This window comes from Euleptes europaea, chromosome 14 (genome assembly GCF_029931775.1).
Source record: "Euleptes europaea isolate rEulEur1 chromosome 14, rEulEur1.hap1, whole genome shotgun sequence".
NCBI classification, from domain to species: domain Eukaryota; kingdom Metazoa; phylum Chordata; class Lepidosauria; order Squamata; family Sphaerodactylidae; genus Euleptes; species Euleptes europaea.
In genome coordinates, this window is record NC_079325.1 from 26,668,846 (window position 1) to 26,689,875 (window position 21,030).

Here is a 21,030-nt window from a genome sequence, read left to right on the forward strand (position 1 = left end):
TACAAAAAAGGAGGGAGAGCATGACTTTGATTGTGAATGTGAATTCTCCAATGGTTTATTTGAATGCAGCCCCTTGGGTAATTCCGGTTGCTTCCTCTTAAACTGTGTATCTCCCTATGGGAGAAAGCAGAGAGGTTACCTTGATGGCTTTTAGAAATTTGTTATCACGATTACACCACATCTTTATTGGGTTTTATAAAATGGATGCATATGTGGTAGAAAGTGTTGTCAAGTCACAGCCAACTTCTGGCAACCCTGGAAGGTTTTCAAGGCAAGAAACGAACACAGGTGATTTGCCATTGCCTGCCCCTGAGTAGCCACCCAGGACTTCCTTTTTGGTCTCCCATCCAAATACTAACCAGGATTGACCCTCCTTAGCTTCCAAGATCTGGTGAGATCAGGCTAGCCTGGGCCATCCAGGTCAGGGATTGGTTGCATATAGGATCATCAAAACCAGAAAATATTAGCTATGAACTTAATTAGGTTGTATAATATGATAGTGTATGCTATCTGCTCTCACTAACCGTACTACTTGCCACCTTGGCTTGCTGCTAGGGTTGCCAACTGCCTGGAGGGGGGAAAAAGTCCTGTCCCTTTAATAGAGGCTTAATGGGATGTTTATCTTCATGCCATGAAAAGCTTCAGATGCCCATTTGCACATGTTACGCCTCTATTAAAGGGACAGGACATTTTCTTCAGGCTTGTGGGCAAGCCTGTTCAACAAACATTGTGCATTTCTTTTCCGTTGTCTTAGTACTAGTTTTAGTACTAGGCTACTTCTGTTGTTTTAGTGCATTTATGTGTTAGCATTTTGTAAGATGCCTCAGTGTGTATAGTATTGAAAGGTGGGTAACAAGTGTTTTAAGTAAATAAAGATACAAACTAAGAGAGCAATCTCCTGAGTACATCTGCTGAGAATCCTACTCAAGTCCGTTCAATGGGGCTTCCTCCCAGAAAAGTGTTCTTAGGGTACCACTGGAAGTGTTCTTAGGGTACCACTGGAAGACTTAAGCAAATAGAAGTGGCTCTTTAGGGATCGTTTCCAGGCTTGCTTGTCTGTCATGCTGTTTGTAACAGTCGGTTGCTTCCTGAGGTGGATTTTCACGCTCATAATGCCACATACTTATGTGCAGATCCTCTGGTGTCTTTTTTCAGTGTCATGCATAGTGCTTTTCACTGGCTTGTTGTTTGTTAGGATAACTGCAAGTTTCTTTTGTAATTACACCAACGTGGTGTAATGGTTAGACTAGGACTGAAAAGGCCTGGAATCAAATCTCTCTTTCCCCCCCCCTCATGAAACTCATTGGATGAGAGAGTGACTGGTCCACCCTATCTCAAAAGGTTGTTGTGAGTATTAAATGGAGAGAACCGTGTATACTGCAGAGAGCTTTTGGGAGGAAGGACAGGATAGAAATACAACAGGCAATAAAAATACAGTAGATTAATCAACTGAAACTTTGGTTGGACTGATTAATTGGACCGAAACCTAATTTTCATTGGCAAAGCTTGAAAGTTAAGAGAAACTTTGTTAATTTCTTTAAGGTTATTTTGGGTGTGTAATGGGGAATGGAAAAATATAACTTTCCTTCTGACAAACAATGATAGGTTTGTGTGTGTGTGTGTACTGTAAGTTATCCCACATTACTTTCATTCTCTTACAAAATAAATCACCCATTTCGAGGTTTTTGTGTACACAAAGTACTATAATTCAGCTTTTTAATCAATGAACCGATGAGGGGGGGAAACAGACCACTGATTAATCTTTTAAAAGTTTGTGTGTAACTTGGATAAAAATGCTAATAAATGTTGGTATTGTGATTCAGCTGGCGCAGATTTTCTACACATGTGGTGGAGCTGCAGTAGGGGCCAAACATATTGGAGGAATGTTATTGAAATCATATCCAATGATCTTGAAATTGTTATTCCAGTAAGACCAGAAACAATTTTATTAAATTATTTTCCAGACAAACAAAGGATATTTGAATTATGTTTCTCCATATGTTAACAGCCGCGAGAAACTGGACAAGCAATAAATTCCCTGACTTAAATTATTTCCTCAAAAAGGTTAAAGAAACCTATGCTTTAATTAAGCTGACGTACTATAATAACGATAAAAATACCGAAGAACTTGATGCTCGCTGGAATTCAACAATTTTAAGGATGGAGAAAGCATTCTAATATGTAAATTGTAGAAAGGGAGTGATATTATAATAATAATGTGGATTTTAGTTAGATAGACAAATAGAGTATTATTTGATTAAATGTTATGGGTATTTTAGTTATATTAGCGTTGTTTTAGTTTAGTTTTTTAAAAAATAATTTGTATCACCAGTATTTGGTTTTTTCAAAGTAATGATATATCTAGGGTTTTTTTCCCTTTTTCTTTTATTGTAAGAATAAATGTTTCTAATATAAAAAGGTTAATCTTTTAGAAGTTTGATGGTAATAGTTTTTAGACATTATTCAGGCATGCCCTGGTATGTTTGGAGCCAGTGGAAGGAGGTGTCACGCTTACAAGCTTGGTAAATGAACAAGCAAACCCACACTTCCTTGACATATTTGTGACTATTCCCCTAGGCCCTGAGGATCCACCCTACCAATTTCTCTCCTGCCAGCTCTTGCGACGCAGCACTGTTGAGACGAGCCCTTGTCTGCATACGGGTAGCACCCATCCATCGCTGCCTCCCCTTCCCGTTAGTATAGAAACTCCTGGCAGCAGAACCCTGGTAGTAATGGGTCTGTTGCAGTGTCACAGCTGGAGGAAGACGGAGAGAGCTTCCATCTCAGCGTAAGAGTCTTGTCAGGCAGGTTGACTAGTTAACGAATCCAACAGCAGTGGGAATCCTGATGGTGCTTTTTATCTTCCCAGGGCACTGTCTCTCAATCCTCATCCTTTAATTATGGGAAGCTGAAGGGAGGCGACAGACTCGAAAAGAAGTAGCAGTATTATTTATAATTCAGAGTACCATCTAAAGTCTGGCATCCCCCCCCTTCTCATTTAAGGTTAAAATGTCACCCTAAGTGAAGTTTTCAGTGGTGCATTCCTTCCCATTTCCAGCAGTGGCGAAGTGGTAATTTTGTATTTTCTTTGAGTTATCCTGATGTACCTATCTATGCATACCTGTTGCCTTTTGAGCTGCTGGTACTCCATTTCTCCCCCTTTCCTAAGCAGCATCTCTGATAGAGGTGGCAGGAAGTTATTCTAGTTTCCTCTTAGCCCAGGATACCCAGGTGGATCAAACTTTGGGCAGCCTGCTGTCTAAATCCTTGCCGGGGCTCAGTGTAGCAGCTTTCAAGGTGCCGCCCAAACTGCTTGGCTGTGAAATCAATTAACTGCCAGGATCAAGCAGCCACGATCCAGGCTGTGGCTGTCGTGTCATAATGCTGTCTAACTGCACACTTGAGACCACAGCCCCTCCACTTGTGCAAGAAGCCCTGGGTCTGGTCACTGACACGGGTCATTGCTCAACATCAGTATTTGGTCCAGATCCCAGTTCTGCCCTTCCCTGGCTGGGCTTTGCACCGGTTTCTGGCCCTCTTTCTGGCCCTCTGGATTTCCAGTTTTACGTTTTTGTTTGCTTCATTTGTTGTCTGCCTTTCTCGTTGGCTTTCAAGGCAGATTATGGAATTATTTTTTAAAATGCAGTAAATACGAGTATAATATATATAATGAACAATGCAATAAAACTAATGACACAATTAAAGAACAATAAAATAAAAAGCAATGTAATATATTCAGTGTATAGTGCAGTATAAAAATGGGGGACATAAACGGCTGACTGAGATCAATAATCTTATTCCATAGATGGCACTACCTTCCCTTTTATAGCTTGTTTTTACTTAAATTTATTATTAATAATATTGTTAATCTACTACGAATACTCTTAACCTAACTTTAATTTTATTGCGTTTTACTTATATATGGAGCTGATTCTGTATCGAGATAAATATTGATTGATTGATTGATTGATTGATTGCGGTGGGGGGAAAGCCTAAAACACAGGTAATTAAAATGAGAACCTTTTTAGGTTCAGCTTAAATGTTTTAACTTGATAAGCACTTTCAGATCTGGTTTATTTTAATTATGTTATTTATGAGTCATGTTCTGAGTTCTCTGATTGATTGTCTTTGTCCATATTCAATAAATGTTATCTTCTCATCTTTATCATCAGTTACCTTTATAGAAAGTACCATTCCTGCAGAATTCTATTTTTCTATATCATTATTGCCTTTATAAAGATGTTCTCTCAAACAGTTCTGTCTTGGCTGCATGTCCCACCTTGGAGTCTTATAATCCTGCCTTGCATCCTGTCCATCCTTTCTGTACTCCACAGCAAACTATCTTGATTCCTGTCTTCACAGTCCAGCCTCTCCTTAGTTATCTAATCACCTGGTTTCCACACTTCCACAGTCCGCTACAGCTCTTCCCAGCAGTTTTCGTAGTAACCCCTTTCTCAATCAATTTTGCCTTCAGAACTGTCCCATCTTAGATCCTATCTTGGTACCTGACTGTGCCTTCGGTCTCCCTTTTGACTTTGCAACTGCGGTCAGCTTGTCTTGCAACGTCAAAAAGCCCTGTTGCATCCCAGCCTTTGTTGTGTTGTTCCTTGACTCCTGTTTGCCTTAGAAACCACCTCCCATGTCCCATTGTGGTCAAGCTAGAGCACCTCATTGTCTTGCATACTGCTCCTTTCTTCCATTATACTCTGTCCCCAAGATTGTACGGGCCATTGCTGCAGTGTCACTCAGAAAGTGGGCTTTCTCTAGGAAAGCGTGGATGCTTCTCAGGAGAAGCATTGAATACAATGTTGAAAGTGGGAGAGGGGAGAATATGAAAAGCTGGTAAATGTAAAAAAACAACCTACCCCTGATCCCCATTAGTTGGCCCCCTATCACTTTTAAAAACAGTAGCCAAGTGCCTGGGAAGGCTGTGACAATAGGCAGGGAGTTCGATTCACCCTGTATCCCTTATAATTTGAGCATGTCATGAATTCCTTCTACAGGTGCACAAGTACACCCTTGTTCACTTCTCTTGGCTTCGCTGTTTTTCCTCTTCACTCCACCCCTTTTTGGTACCGGTGTTCCTAGTTGGCTTCTTTCTATTACACTGTTGTTGTTTTAATTCCATTTTTAGGCTGTCGTTGCAAAGTCAACGTTGAAAGATGCATTAATTTTAACGGGGGGGGGGGGATTGGCATGAGGAAACAGAAAATGGCGTAGAAACAAAGATTCCAGGGTGTGATTTACACAAGAGAGAAGCGGAATGGGTGGTTTAGAGTGAAACTGGCAAGGATGAGAAATTCAGCAGCATCCCTGATTCCTTTTGACTCATTTCTGGGTTGGATTAGGAGACCGCCTCTCTATGCTGTTCTCAATCAGTGCAGGGCAGCGGACTGCCTGAGCCCTTTGACACCAGGGCTTGTTTGTCCCTGGTGTCAGAAAGGAGCACGCACAATAATTTTTGGTCAGTTCACTTGTTAAGGCATCCTTGTATTTACTTTCCTCCCTTCCTCCATGATCACATCTTTAATTTAAAAGTTACCTTTTTTAATTCTATTGGTCTTCAGTTGATTGTGGGGGGGAGATGCAAGTGGGATTTAAAGTGGGTTGTAAAGACAGCCAGCGTGGTAGTTAAGGTGTCAGACTAGGATCTGGGAAACTAAGGTTCGAATCGCCACTCTGCCATGGAAGCTTGCTGGGTGATCTTAGGGCAGTCACACATTCTCAGCCTAACCTAGTTTACAGGGCTGTTGTGAGGATAAAACAGGGGAGGACAAATGTAAGCCGCTTTGGGTTCCCATTTGGGAGAAAGGTAAAGGTCCCCTGTGCAAGCACCGGGTCATTCCTGACCCATGGGGTGACGTCACATCCCGACGTTTGCTAGGCATACTTTGTTTACGGGGTGGTTTGCCAGTGCCTACCCAGTCATCTTCCCTTTACCCCCAGCAAGCTGGGTACTCATTTGACCGACATCGGGATCGAATTCAGGTCGTGAGCAGAGCTTGGACCACAGTACTGCAGCTTACCACTCTGCGCCACGGGGCTCCTATTTGGGAGAAAGGGGGAATGTAAATAAAGTAAATAAATAAATAAAACTAGAAAACTCTTTAAAAACGTTTTTAAGAGGAGAAAAACAGAATGGAGGGGGGAAAGAAAAGAGATCGTAGCAGAGGTAGAGAGCAAGAGGGAGAGGTAAGCATATATTAAATTAGAAGTGGACCCCATGTTGGAAGCTAGGGGGTCCCTGCTTCTCAACAAGTTGAAGTCTGCCAAATATAGTTTTACATTTTTGGAAGAATAAATTAGTGTGCACAATTTTGCTTCTTTGGTGCAGATATGTGAATGTTTTTGTGATGCGGCACATGCTCGCACACTGTCTTTTGGTACTCACACCTTTCAGCACATTTACTGTTGAGGGATCAGTGTCCACTTCTAGTTTGGTTGTAGAGAGTTTAATCCTCCAGTTGCTCTCGAGGGTCTGAGACTCCTGCAGTTTGCTGGGTGAGGGCCTCTGCTCCAGAGTTTGGATGTTACCCCTCCCAAAATACCGTAGTGGTATATGATCCATGCATGATAAATCTGCATGAGACAGCAGTTGCTGTGTCTGCAAAGGAACTGCCTCCTCAATCCCTATGCTATTGCTATTTTTAAAGCAATCTGTTGTGCTGCGCCCCTCCATTAGTGCCTGAAAAAAACATCACTTTGTTAAATCAAGGCTACTAAAATGCTGTACGCAGGAAAAACAAAGACAAGTTAATTAGTTTTGAGGAACAGATTTAACTCAAAAATAGAAGAATTTGGTATTTCAGCTAATGGCCTTACTTTCGTGGCCTTAAATGCTGGCAATTTTTCATTTCTGAAATTATGATAATTTGTATAGCACCATTAGTGTACATCAGTGGTTCCCAAACTTTTTGGGCCACCGCCCCTTTGGTTCCACAAACTCAACCCCAGCACCCCCTACCCTATCCAGCAACACAGTTGAAGGGGCCCACCTCTAGCGCCCCCCTGCTGCCCCTTTGCCTCTTAGTGCCCCCCTAGGTAATTCCACCGCCCCCCAGGAGATGGTACTGCCCACTTTGGGAACCACTGATGTACATGGTACTTTTACAGAGTAATGTAAGCAAAAATATAAATGAAATAAAACAAAACAAAACAAAATCACACACAAAAACAGGTTCTTCCCCAAGGAAATAACTGTCTATATTTCAGTGGAGGGAAGGGGAAGAGGCTCTAAATATGAGCAAATGCAATTACATGTGTGTAGGCTTCCTTTCGTTTTGGGGTGGAGGCTAAGGTGGTGAATGGATTACGCGTTTGAATGGGTTTCTGTAGAAATATATATGTGATGTGGGTTTCTGCAGATTAGTTGATGCTCCTTTTCAAGCATGTGCATCTTCAAGCATTTAAGAAAAAACTACATGATGTTTTGTACTTTCATATTGCTTTTTTGCTAATGCAGACTCCAGAGCCTCCTATATGCCACACAGCAAGACAAATAAAATATAAGGTACAAGCAGTTGAAGGCACATTATTTACTTGAGTTTCTCATATGTGTATGCTGAAAGAAATGCATTTAGTGCTGCCACCTTTATAGAGAACATGTACACACACTCTTCCCTTTTTCCATTTTGTTATATTTGTGGCTTGGCCTGTTTTTAGACTGAACTGCTTACCACAATAAATCCCCTAAACCCAACATGAGTTCAGTTCAAATGTGTGAGTGGAGAAGAACCGTATTTTGTCCCATCTGAGCCTTGCTTTGCTCCTGCTGTGAGACAGACTTTATATCCCAGGTTTTGGAAGATAGGGTTAAATCTTTTTTATTTCATGTGTTTCAGATCCAGCCTTCTATATCTTGCTTGCAAGTGCCATAAAATACATGTATATTAGTTCTGGTACATCATTATTGCTACTGTGTACGTTTTTGCAGAGACTTGATGTACATAAGAACATAAGAAAAGCCATGCTGGATCAGAGCAAGACTCATCAAGTCCAACAGTCTGTTCACACAGTGGCCAACCAGGTGCCTCTAGGAAGCCCACAAACAAGACGACTCAGCAGCATTATCCTACCTGTGTTCCACAGCACCTAATATAATAGGCATGCTTCTCTGATACTGTAGAGAATAGGTATGCATTATGACTAGTATTCATTTTTACTAGTAGCCATGGATAGCCCTATCCTCCATGAACATGTCCACTGTGGTACCATATAAGTATATGCTTCAGGTTTACTTGTTTTAAAAGCTGGGGATTTGGGGAGACGAGTCTGTATTGTATCACTGTGCCCAGCAACATTTGGAAGTGCCAGGCCTTCTTCCAACATAAGTGGTGCTTCCAAAAGTGGAAAGCCCACTTAAGTTGGTGGAGCACTCCATAGGCTGGAGGAAGGCTTCTAATGTTGCCAAGCAAAGTAGTAGCTTATAAGCTATTTTTGTTCTTATTGTTATTAATTACTGAGAGCCAGCGTGGTGTAGTGGTTAAGAGCGGTGGTTTGGAGCGCTGGACTCTAATCTGGAAAATTGGGTTTGATTCCCCACTCCTCCACATGAGCGGTGGAGGCTAATCTGGTGAACTGGATTTGTTTCCCCACTCCTTCACATGAAGCCTGCTGGGTGACCTTGGGCTAATCACACTCTCTTAGCCCCATCTACCTCACAGGGTGTCTTGTTGTGGGGAGGGGGAGGTGATTGTGAGCCGGTTTGATTCTTCTTCAAGTGGTAGAGAAAGTCGGCATATAAAAACCAACTCTTTTTCTTCTTTTGTTTATTGCTACTCGGTAGTAGTTTTATCCCACCCTCCTTCAAAGCAGCTCAGGGTGGTATACATTGTTGCACACCCTCATCCTTACAACAACCCTGTGAGATTGGTAAAACTGAGAGATAGTGAGTGGCCCAAAGTGGACTTATGGCCGAATGGAGATTTGAATGCAGTCAAAGACCCAGCACTTAACCACTATACCACACTGTAGATTCTGGATATTTGCATGGCTGGAATCACAGTGTGGAACCTGGAGTATGGCCTTGAACATACAGTGGTACGATCTTGAAATCTCAGCAAATAGTGCAAACTATAGAGTTGGATCCAACCAGTGTTTCTGTTGATGAAAAATGAAGGAACCCTAATTCTGATTGAGACAATGGCATGGAAGGAGGGGCTTCTGCCCCCTCTTGCCATTTTTAAGAGCCCCAACTCCCTGGCATTTAGGTTTTTGAAAGCAGAGTGGGGGGTGGGGACAATCAGGTTTCCCTCTCCCTCCCACTGCAGCCCCAATCAGGATCAAAGGGAATTCTGTCCCTAAAATGGCAGAAGTGTTCCCATGGTGAACTCGAAGATGCCATCACATCTAATTGAGCCCTGAGATTGCCAGGGCACCCTGGCTCGGGGATAAAAATGTGGAGGTTGCAGTGTGTGTGGGGGTGGGGTTGCTGGAAGGGACCAGGCCCTTCCATCTCTGGCATGAGGCCTGTAGCTCAGGGATGCTCACAGCTTGCCCATCCTCTGGCAGCTGCTGTTTCAAGGGGGAGGAACCACCTGCCAACCACAAGCCACATCAGCCCGTCGCCTTTCACTTTTTCCTGGAAGATGGGGCAGGTGCCAGATTGGGGAAGGGTGCTCAGAAGTGCCACAGGTGGCATGTCAAAGGGCCATGTGAGGCTCCTGAACCACTGAGTATCATTGGTTTAAGGGTCACTGAATGAATTTGGAAATACAATTAATTGATTAACCTTGCTGTTAATACCCACCGATTACATTTTGTATAAGGCGGGCTTGTAAATAGCTCCTTGTCCCAGTCGCCTGGGGCAAGTAAAAAATCACCTCTGGGCCACTGGGTGGGGAAACTTATGACATTGTGAAGGGGAGCAGCATTTTCTTTCGCTAAGTGCATCTGATTCTGTTGAGGTTGTCCTGGTGCCAGCTCTGCAAGCACCCATCATTTCCCAGTTCTCAGCTTCTCGGTTTCTCTTCCCCAGTCTCAGGCAGGAAAATCTCCCACCCTAACTTGCCCAAGCAAAATTATGCAAGTAGGGCACTGAATGTATATTTAAAAAGTAGGCAAAACGCTACTAATTGTGCAATTTGCATAACTTGAGAGCTCCTGGAGCATAGTGGCTGCGCACCTGCTACAAACTCGGGCAGAGGGTTTTTAAGCAAGTTGCAGCCTCTCGCCTGCCATATGGGGATAAATAACAGTGGCCTACCTGGCAGGGCTGCTGTAATTACGCGTTATTGGGAAGTTGTGAAAGACATGCTTTGAAAGCTCCGAAGAGCTTTATAAATGCCCTGTATTATTTATTTATCCTCCAACAGCAGGACTTTGTTATTCTGAAACGCTACCAAAAAAAAATTGGATTCCCCTCCCCTGGTGAAGAAATCAAGGGTGCCACGGGTTCAGAGTCCTCATTTCAACCCATCTGCAGAAAAATGCAGCAAATATCCACATAATTAATGTCTGTGCTTTGTTAACAGTGCCTCTGGCGCTGACAAAATTGTTGCGCCTCATCTCATGGAGATAAGCCACAAAGATCTTCCATACAAGCTGAACATAAAATAAATGTGTAAGCAGCAGTTAACACCTTGAGGCAAATAATGGTGCCGGCTTTGTCTTTATTCTTTGATACCATAGCGGCATCGGAGGGGTGTGTGTACAGAACTGCTACACTGGAGGGGAAAGTATTGCATCAGTGGAGGCATCATTTCGTCCAATACCAAGGAATTTATTAGAAATACTATAATGAGCTGGAGGAACTGATGCTAATTGGCTTATGCCGAATTCACCTAATTAACGTAATTTTCACATACATTTTTCAGTGCATAGTTGTAGTTGGGCATGCTGTGTGCACATGTTCTCCCTTCCCACACCACCATATTATTACTTTAAAATCTGTCAGTCACAAATGGGGAAAAGCTTGCTGCTTAGGATCTGAGATTCACAGGAGTCAGACTGCAAGGAAGTTGTTCTCTATTTAAACTGCCTCCTTACTGCTAACGTTAAGTTCATGGAATTTTCATGTTTTTTGTTTATTTGTTCTAAAGCTACAGAGCTAGAACCCTCATTTATTTAATGAAAATGGGGTTCTAAAATGCTTTGAAGCTTGCCTTGTATTATCTTTAATGTGCTTAAATTTGATACTTAGGGCATGGATTTCTTTCTTATCCTCATCCTGGCAAACTTGCCCACAATCAATTCTGAATATTTTGATGACGTCTCCAAGGCAAACGGAGAGTCGCTGCTAGTAAATTCAACACGAGGTGATACAACCACATAGTGGATTTCAGTTCATATTAGTGTTGTTCAGTTAATTCTAATGCATTTGAATGAAGCCCTATGATTTTTTTTTTAATTTGCAAATGCACCTCCAAGTGGAGAATAAAGATACAGCTCCTCCATGCCTTCTCTAGAAAACAAGTGATGCATTTTGCCATCTGGTGAAATAGTACCTTATGGTGAGCTCTCCTATTTAAAAAAAATGTAAATTCACTTTGTCCCTGCCAACGCTTTTACCCATGATATTTACTTAGGAAGCCATGAACAGCAAAGCGGATGGCTTGTTGTTTGGAAATGTTTGGTTTCATATACTTTTCCTGTTAGTGTTGAGCGCAATATGAGCTTTTTTGCTGTACTGGATGTAGATCTTTTAACCGGGAAATGAAAGCGGTCTTGTCCAGTGTGGTGTAGGAGAGACCCAGGTTCAAATCACTAGTCTGCCATGAAACTCTCCAGGCCTTTGAGCCATCATCTCTCAGCCTAACCTGGAGGAGGGAAGGATGGAGTTGGCCTCCTTGCGATCCTGGGAAGAAGGGTGGGGCATTAGTCCTGGTCCCTTAGTAAGTATGAAATAAAACAACCGTCCACTTAACTGCAGGAGTTGCTAGGTTGACTGATACTGCACAATATGAATCCTTGTCAATGCAACATCATTAAACTGTAGTATTAAATGTAGCAACTCCCTGGTTTGATGTGTACATGCTGTGCCCATGGGCTACTGCCCAGGACTCCCCGCACCGTTTGTTTCTTGCAGTGCCCCTATTAGGAGCGCCAATAAGTGGCTGCTTGTTTTAACCTGAGCCATCCTCACAGTGGAGTTTAGTCGATATTGACAGATAACCATGTAAGCATGTTGTTGACTTAACATTCAATTAGTTTTGTTTAGTTAACACTAAAGCTTTTGAGCGAAGCGCACGGTGACTGAGACAGGCTGTGTTAAGGCATGGCTAGCTACACACACACACGCACACACATGCACACACACAGAGCAATTGTGATTTTTAATATGATTTTATGGTACTGTTTTTATTTGTAAGTGGCCTGGAGCAAGACTCTGGAGAGGTGGCATATGATGGATGGACGGAAAGTGCAGCCAAGTCACAGCTGACTTTTGGCAGCCCACGTGGTTTTTCAAGGCAAGAGACATTCAGAGGCGTTTTGCCGTTGTCTGCCTCTGCACGGCAACCGTGGACTTCCTTGGTGGTCTCCCATCCAAGTACTAACCAGGGCAGACCCCGCTTAGCTTCTGAGATCTGACGAGATCGAGCTAGCCCAGGCCATGGCAAGATGTAGTGAGAACCTGGGTGGAGTGTTGGACTAGAATTGGGGAGACCTGGATTTCGACACACACACACCCCATTCTGCCATGAAGCTTATTGGGGGCCTTGGCTAGCATTGTGAGGTTAAAAGGGGAATGATGTATGCCACCCTAAGCTATTTGGAGGAAGAGCAAGATAAAAAATGGAGTGATTTTCCAGAGCTTCCGCACACACTCTGTAGGGCAAAAAAGGTTAAAGGTAGCCAAATAAGTTCCTTTGGAAGTGCTGCTCTTTGTCGGGGCAGAGATTTTCCACCTGTTCAGCAACGCCACCCCAGGCTGCTCAAGCCCGAAAAGGAGCTGCTACCCCATGCTGTGTGTCTTGGTGGTGATGAGAAGTGCTGTCAAGTTGCAGCCGATTTACGGCAACCCCTTAAGGTTTTCAAGCCAAAGGATGAAGAGAGGTGGTTTGTTATTACCTTCTTCTGCATAGCGATCCTGGAATTCCTTAGTGGTCTCCCATCCAAATACTAGACCAACCCTGCTTAGCTTCTGAGATCAGTCTATCCTGGGCCACCCGAGCCTATTACTTGGAGCAGATCTTCCAGAGGTTTCAGAAGTTGTGTGAGACCAAATTGTATAGGAGTGCTTTGGCGGTATGTAAGTAGCAGGATTTTCCTCATTATGAAATATCTTGATGGAAGTTACACATGCAGTTGTTGAGAGGCTCTTTTGTATCATTGCTGTATCGTGGCTTTACGTTGTTTGCATTTAGTCTTGTAAGCCGTTTTGAGTCCTGCTTTGCAGGCAAAAAGCAGGGTAAAAATATTTAAATAAATAAAGATGAATGCCGCCGTTTGGCATTTTTAACCTGCAAAGAGGGCTTCGAATCTTGCCCTGGGCTTTCCTTCCCCCTTGTGTGTATGATGAGTTCACTCTGTATCTAGCCCTCTGGGTTGCCACAGTATGTAAGTGTGACTTCTTCCCAAGCCCATGAACTCAGTCTGTTTCAGGAGTTTCCTGTAGCCAGCACTGGTGGGAGGGGCTCTGTGGGCTTTTTGTCTTATTTAAAAACTCTCTCTGCCACCTATTAGGAAAAACAGATCTCACAGTTGCAGCCAGCATGCAATGCAGATGTGTCCATCAGCACGGAAAAGAGAATCCTGGGGAGGGATTTGCTGAGTGCTACCTCTTGCCCCGTGGCGCAGAGTGGTAACGCTGCAGTACTGCAGTCCAAGCCCTGCTCACGACCTGAGTTCGATCCCAACAGAAGTTGGTTTCAGGTAGCCGGGTCAAGGTTGACTCAGCCTTCCATCCTTCCGAGGTCAGTAAAATGAGTACCCAGCTTGCTGGGGGTAAAGGGAAGATGACTGGGGAAGGCACTGGCAAACCACCCTGTAAACAAAGTCTGCCTAGGAAATGTCGGGATGTGACGTCACCCCATGGGTCAGGAATGACCCGGTGCTTGCACAGGGGACCTTTACCTTTACCTTTTTTACCTCTTGCATAGGCAGCATATGGCAGGGGTTGCTTTTTAATGCAGCTGTTGGTGTTGTGGTTAAGAGCGGTGGTTTGGAGTGGCGGGGGCTAATCTGGAGAACTGGGTTTGTTTCCCGGCTCCTACACACGAAGCCAGCTGTGTGACCTTGGGATCATCACAGCTCTCTCAGTTTCACCTACCTCACAGGGTGTCTGTTGTGGGGAGGGGAAGGAAAGGTGATTGTAAGCTGGTTTGAGTCTCCCTTAAGTGGCAGAGAAAGTCGGCACATAAAAACCAACTCTTCTTCTTCTTCTTCTGTTGATCCAATCCACATTATCTCAAGAAACAAGGTGGCAGCAGAAGCAAAGAGTCAGCCGCCTTTTCCCAGTCCTGAGAGCCAGGCTGGATGTTGTCTTTTTCAGATTAGGAGGAGGCCGAGGAGTTGCTAAGTCTGAACCACAATCCAGAGGTGAAGGACTCAAAAGATCTAGCAGTCAGTAGGCTCAGTGGTGAGTGGTGGGAACGTTGCCTGCTCTCACTGCAACCCCGTCTGAAAACGGCCTTCTAGCCAGAATAGTTGCTAACTGAAGTTACAAATTGTCTGTGGTTCTTCATTGTCATTTCAAACCTAGTTCTCAGTGAGGTGGCAAACTTGCACCTCTTCAGACTTGGGCCTTGCATGACAGGATGTTCCTCCATACCAGTAAGTAAGTAAATCCCTGCATGTAGAAAAATAGCATCTCAGAGAGAAGGCTATGTTAGAACCTTTCTCTCCGATGAGCTTTCCCTCATGCTGGCTCAGGCCAAGCACAAGTTTACCACTCTGAGATATAATCTCTGTTAATGGCAACGTTTTCTTCATGCATATTGCTCAGCACACAGCAGAAAGGCACCGGAGGGCCTGCTTTTGTGTTCAGCAGGGCATCTACTGCAGCAACGGTGACATCGTTAGAATCGTGCAGTTAGCCCTTCAAATCAAAGCCACGATTACTTTTGAGTCTGTAAGTTGTCTACAATATGGAGGTCTAAGTATAGAAGCTAATGTCAATGGCTCTTATGTTTTAAATAATACTGCACTACCTTTCCTGCTGTTACGTCTTTCGTACAGGCTATTACAGGTGAGCGGGTTTTATAGATTAAATTTTATGGCACAGCAGCATCTGAAATATCTTTGAGCGGAGCACAGTGTACCGGCAAAAAGGCAGGCAGTGGGGTGGGGGGAATCTACTGGTGCAACGTTTTCATGTACTTAGATCTCCCATTATAAGGAAGCACTTAAGAGCCTCGGGAATAGTCACAGTTCTGATTTAAATGATTTAACTGCACAACCGGAGCCATACATTTCCTAGGCGATGACAGATCCAGCACGGCAAGCTTCATGCAAACAGGTCCATTCCTATTTTGAGCAGCTCTGAGAGTTTGAGGAATTAAGATTTTGAACAGTATTATCATGTAGATTTTAATGGCTTGGAGCTTTTTCAGAGTGTTCAGCCCCCTTTTGCTCTCTCTTTCTTGGTAGCTTCTTACCTCCTTCCCCTCCCCCAACTACAGAACTGTAATGAAGGGTGGGACCCCAGGTCATTCACTGTATCCCAAGGTGATCCTACCTGTATTCAGATCTGTGGTATAGAAGAAGCCCAGAGTGTGGGGCTAAGATCAATAGTAGGGTGGAATAGAGGGGCAAGGGGTTGTTTGCTAGTGTGGTGAAGTGGTTAAGAGTTGTGGTTTGGAGCTGTGGACTCTGATCTGGAGAACCGGGTTTGATTCCCCACTCTTCCACATAAGCAGCAGACCCCACTCCTACACGTGAAGCCAGCTGGGTGACCTTGGGCAAGTCACTCTCTTTCAACCCCACCTACCTCACAGGGTGTCTGTTGTTGGGTGGGGAAGGGAAGGTGATTGTAAGCAGGTTTGATTCTCCCTTAAGTGGTAGAGAAAGTCGGCATATAAAAACCAACTCCTCGTTGTCGTCTTCTCCTTCTCCTCCTCTCATCATCTGTATGAAATGTTCCGTTCTAAACTTTTGCCCTAAGAAAACTTAGCACTGAAAGAGGTGGGCACCGATGGCCGGAGCTCCAGTTCAAAGAGGCACAGTTAGGAAACAAATTCTGTGAGTGCACAGCTTCTTCCCTAAATATTGATAAAACAGTAGATAATTAATCCCAGGGAATCTTAATGATGGCATCCTCTTTCCGTTGTATTTTGGACTGTGCTTGGCCGGCACAGAAACCATGTGCGGGCTTCCAGCCAAGGTGCCGCAGGTGCTTACAGCCTTTTGTGCTTGTGTAAGATTGTGTTCTGTTCTTGTTAGACAGTATTGAAAATAAAAGAGTGCCACTCGACTGCCTCCAAAGATTGGCTGCTTTTTCAATTGATGTTCCTTCTCATCGAGAGGACCTAGGAAGGGAGGCAGGAGGTTTCCTTTGAGAGTCTGGCAGTTCATTCCTTTGGAGTCCAGTCTGTTATTACCCAGCAGCTTTGTCTGTTAATTTGATTTCCCCCCCCCCAAAAAAAGTGCATTTAAGCAAAAACAGGTTCCAAACCTGCAAAATGTGACTGTCTAGTTGAAAGAAATGTGAGGGGCCCTGAGGGGCAGGCGGAAGACTTGTAACTACTTTTAACTAGTTTTGTGTGAAACTGGCAATTTTAAAGTTATTGGACACCTGTTAAAAGACACGGCCGAAGCGAACAAGAGTGTGTAATTTTGTTCTCTGCTAGCACCAGTCCTTGGCGAGCAACTGAGGCAGCTTGCAAAACTTGGAATTTCAACTGAATATTTTATATTTTCTCAAGGGTTCGTTGAGCCCTTGGGTTGGGGTAGGCTAAAAATTAATCAAGATGTAAGGGTTGGTTCTCAAATTACCTTTTTAAAGGTGCGAGTGTGTTCTTGTGAGTCACGCCTAAGGCTTGACTAAACCATAGGCTAAGTTATCTGCAGAGCTGGGCCCTATCGCGAGTCCGTGGCTCAGGCAGCTGGGGGGGAGTTAACTTGTGAAGCAGACCCGAGTGATATTGTGTGAATCTGCCTACCTCGCAGCGTCCATTTATTTATTATTTGTTTTGGGAATTTTTAATGCTGCCTCTCCTGGGGGACCAGCCCCGGTGATCTACTTATACTTGGACGACTTCGTTGGAAGTATAAAATAACTCCATTGGAAGGGTGTGGGATGATGTGAAACATGTGTAAAATTATGCATAGAGTGGAGAAAGCAGATAGAGAGAATTTTTTTTCCCCCTCTCCCATAATACTAGAGCTCGGGGGCATCCAATGAAGTTATGGGCCATAGGTGCAGGACAGGAGAGACGAAAGGAAATCCTTCACTCAGCGTGATGTCGTGGTGTAGTGGTTAAGAGCGGTGGTTTGGAGCGGTAGAGTCTGATCTGGAGAACCGGGTTTGATTCCCCGCTCCTCCACATGAGCGTCAGAGGCTAATCTGGTAAAGAACTGGATTTGTTTCTCCATTCCTGCACATGAAGCCTGCTGGGTGACCTTGGAAAAGTCACACACTCTCAGCCCCACTCACAGGGTGTCTGTTGTGGGGAGGGGAAGGGAAGGTGCTTGTAAGCCGGTTTGAGTCTCTCTTAACTGGTAGAGAAAGTCGGCATATAAAAAACAACTCTTCTTCTTCTTCTTCAGATAAATAAACTGTAGAATTTGCTGCCAGTGGAGGTGGTGATGGCCAAAATGTTAGATGTGTTTAAAAGGGAGTTTGACAGGTTCATGGAGGAGGATAGGTCCATCAATGGCTACTAACCACAGTGGCTAAAGGGAACCTCTGTTTAACAGTGGCAGCAGACATCTGAAACCCAGAGCTAGGAGGCAACATCTGGGGAAACCCTTGGCCTCTGTGCTGGCTGGCCACTGCATGAAACAAGTTGCTGGTCTAGATGGACCACCGGTCTGATCCAGCAGGACTGCTCTTATGTTTTTATGTCTGCGGTGTTGCATCTGTGATGGCTGATTCATTCCTATGAGTCACTCACTGGATGCTTCTGTCACCAAGTGAAGAATTTGTTTGTGTAGGTCAGACAAATACAGGGGATACCATGTAGCATACAGGGGATACCATGCAGGGTCAGGTAGGATGTGTTCTAAGAGGGAAGGAGTTTGTTGGTTTTGCTCCATTTATAGACCACGTTTCTTGCTGAGACCTAAGCAGATTACCCAATTAAAGAACAATGTCATAAAAAGCAGTATAATACATGAAATAGTGCATTAGAACTGGATTATAGAATTAAAGAATGCAGAAATGACTGTATAATAACAGTGCAGTAAAGCTGGATTACAAAACTAGAAAACAAAACAGTATAATACATACAATAAACAACGCAATGAAAATAGCCATTCCCCCCCACCCCAAAGACATTAATGCTCCTATCAGTATACACACAAAAAAGAAGTGGGGGTTTACTCATTGAGGTGAGAAGGGGATCATTTTGTGCGAGATGTGCCTCATTCATTACCTCTTGGAGTAGTTCTTCAGAGGCTTCTTGGGAGATCAGCAGTTTGTTGAAGAGACCATTCTAAAAGGATGAACCTTTCCGTACTAATATTTAGGGTCTCAGGGATTATGTTCCTGATTAACATTGCCATTTGTATTTGGGATAGAACTTAACATCAAATCTGAGCAAACTCGTTAAGTCAGCATAGCTAAGGGATTGCTGTGAACTTGGTTGACGTTTCTGATAGCATCAAGGTGCATCCTCACAGTTTCAGAAGGGACAGGAGAATTGTTTAAACTGATTTGATCATGGAGTGCCTGATTTTGCATTTTGGGATTGTAGTGCTTGTCATGGGATCTGGCCAACTCTTGAAATCACTGGAAAACTCCGTCTCCGGAGGCGAGCCAAGGAAAGACACGTCCACCTGCCCTTACTTGGTGTATGTGGAGACAGTTGAGTTAGTGGAGAGCTGAGCTAAGCACAGTGAGGAGACCATTCATCATGATAGGGCTATGAAAGGTTTTGTTCTTCCTTTATCCCCATATAGGTTCAGTGGTGTCTTCCCCAGCCTGAACATGGCAGTGAAGCGGCGTGAACAAGCTCTGCAGGATTACAAGCGACTGCAGTCCAAGGTGGAGAAGTATGAAGAGAAGGAGAAGACGGGACCCATCCTGGCCAAGCTACATCAGGTTTGTGCCAAGCTCAGGCAGAAAGGCATTCAGAGAAGCATGATTGTCAGAGGGGGCTGGTCGCTCGGGCCCTGGGTGGTATTTTGTGACTTCCGTGGTATGTATTTCACAAAGGCGCAAGGACTTGTCAAAAGAGGATGCAAAGGAACCTTTGGAGGAGAATCCACCATTAGCGGAGTGGTGAATTAAATACCTCCCCAAAGGGTTATTTTGTTCTAGTCTTGGAATGGAATGGGGGTGGGGGCAGGGGGGAGTTAGTTCAGCAAACACCAAAGACTTTTCTGCCATTGTATCCTATGCTGATTTATTGTGTGCAAGTTTGATTCTCCGCATGCAAGCTCTTCATACTGCAGTACAAACCAAGGCTTTTAAAAAATGTATGTGTCCATTCAATGGTCAATTCCCACACGCACCTTAGTTGCAGCAGCTCTTCTCTTTCCTTGAGCTGCTCCTGGCGCCTGGCACCCATGCGGGCTGGCCTGGCCCGGTGGGCGATGAGGCCAGGCCGGGCTTCCTGTGGCAGCAGCAGCTGAAGAGCACTGTCTCTGCACGTGCAGACACCACTTCTTTAAAAATGGGGGTGGGGATTTAAACCCCCCAGTTTTTGTTTAATTTCAGATTTTTCTGCAGACTTAGAGGGTCCTCTAAGTCTGCAGAAACATCTGTCGGGTGTCAGTGTTCCCCTTATCTGCAGATTTAAGAAGAAGAATTGTTGGTTTTTATATGCCGACTTTCCCTACCACTTAAGGTAGACTCAAACCAGCTTACAATCACCTTCCCTTCCCCTCCCCACAACAGACACCCTGTGAGGTAGGTGGGGCTGAGAGAGCTCTAGGAGAGCTATAACTTGCCCAAGGTCATCCAGCTGGCTTCGTGTATAGGAGTGGGGAAACCAATCCAGTTCATCAGATTAGCCTCCCCCGCTCATGTGGAGGTGTGGGGAATCAAACCTGGTTCTCCAGATCAGAGTACACCGCTCCAAACCACCACTCTTAACCACTACACCACTCTGACTCTTAAGTATCTGCAGGCAGGGGGCAGAGTTGGGACTTAATATATTGATTGTGCCACTAGGGGTACAATTTGGTGTTTGCATCACCTGCATGACAGACTGCTTCTTCATCCCCCATTAGTTAACAGGTGTACTGATTTTCCCCCTCCATCTCACACATTTCCTGCCAGCCATTTCCTGCCATTTGAGAGCCACCGTGATGTAGTGGTTAAGAGCCTGCTGGGTGACCTTGGGCCAGTCACAGTTCTCTCAGAACTCTCTCAGCCCCACCTACCTCACAAGGTGCCTGAGGTGGGGGAAGGGAAGGTGATTGTAAGCCGCTTTCAAACTCCTTTTGGTAGAGAAAAGAGGGGTATAAAAACCAACTCTTCTTCTTCCCCTCCCTTCCCTTCTCTTCCTTTCTAGTGCCTCCTGTTCCTTCCCATGTTTTGGTTTTAAGATTCAGGAACACTCCGCCGGGTCACTCCCATGTCTGCAACGTGCTCCAAGCCATAGGCATATGCTGTAGAGTGCCTTCCCAAATTTTATAGAATTTGTGTGTGCTAAACAATCTAGCAAGGTTCTTTCAGACCCCATGGAATTGCCCCATGTCTTGGAAGGGTAATATTGAAAGGAGACATAAACTGCATCCAAGAGAGCGAGGTTACGGCTGAAATAATAAAGCCACTCAAGAATCCTCCTGCTAAGATGCTCTTCAGTGGAACTACTTGACAATAAGAGTATTAATAAGTTCTGTCACTAAGGGCTGCTTCACAAGTCCTGTGACGATTGTGTTTGCTGCAGCGGCATTGCTACATCCTGCAGTATCAGGGGAAGCTCGAACCTGCTTCTCTGAACATACACTGGGGAGCCGTAGCCAGTCGCTGAATGCTTTAAG

General features: G+C 44.3%; 1 protein-coding gene across 1 annotated transcript in view; it reads left to right on the top strand.

Moving 5' to 3' along the window:
- BIN3 (bridging integrator 3) overlaps nucleotides 1–21,030 on the top strand; it is a 109,475-nt gene that overhangs the window by 72,655 nt on the left and 15,790 nt on the right. The window contains exon 7 of the mRNA XM_056860628.1: nucleotides 19,000–19,141. Within this exon, the coding sequence (XP_056716606.1) occupies nucleotides 19,000–19,141 (142 nt within the window). The remainder of the gene's footprint in view (nucleotides 1–18,999; nucleotides 19,142–21,030) is intronic.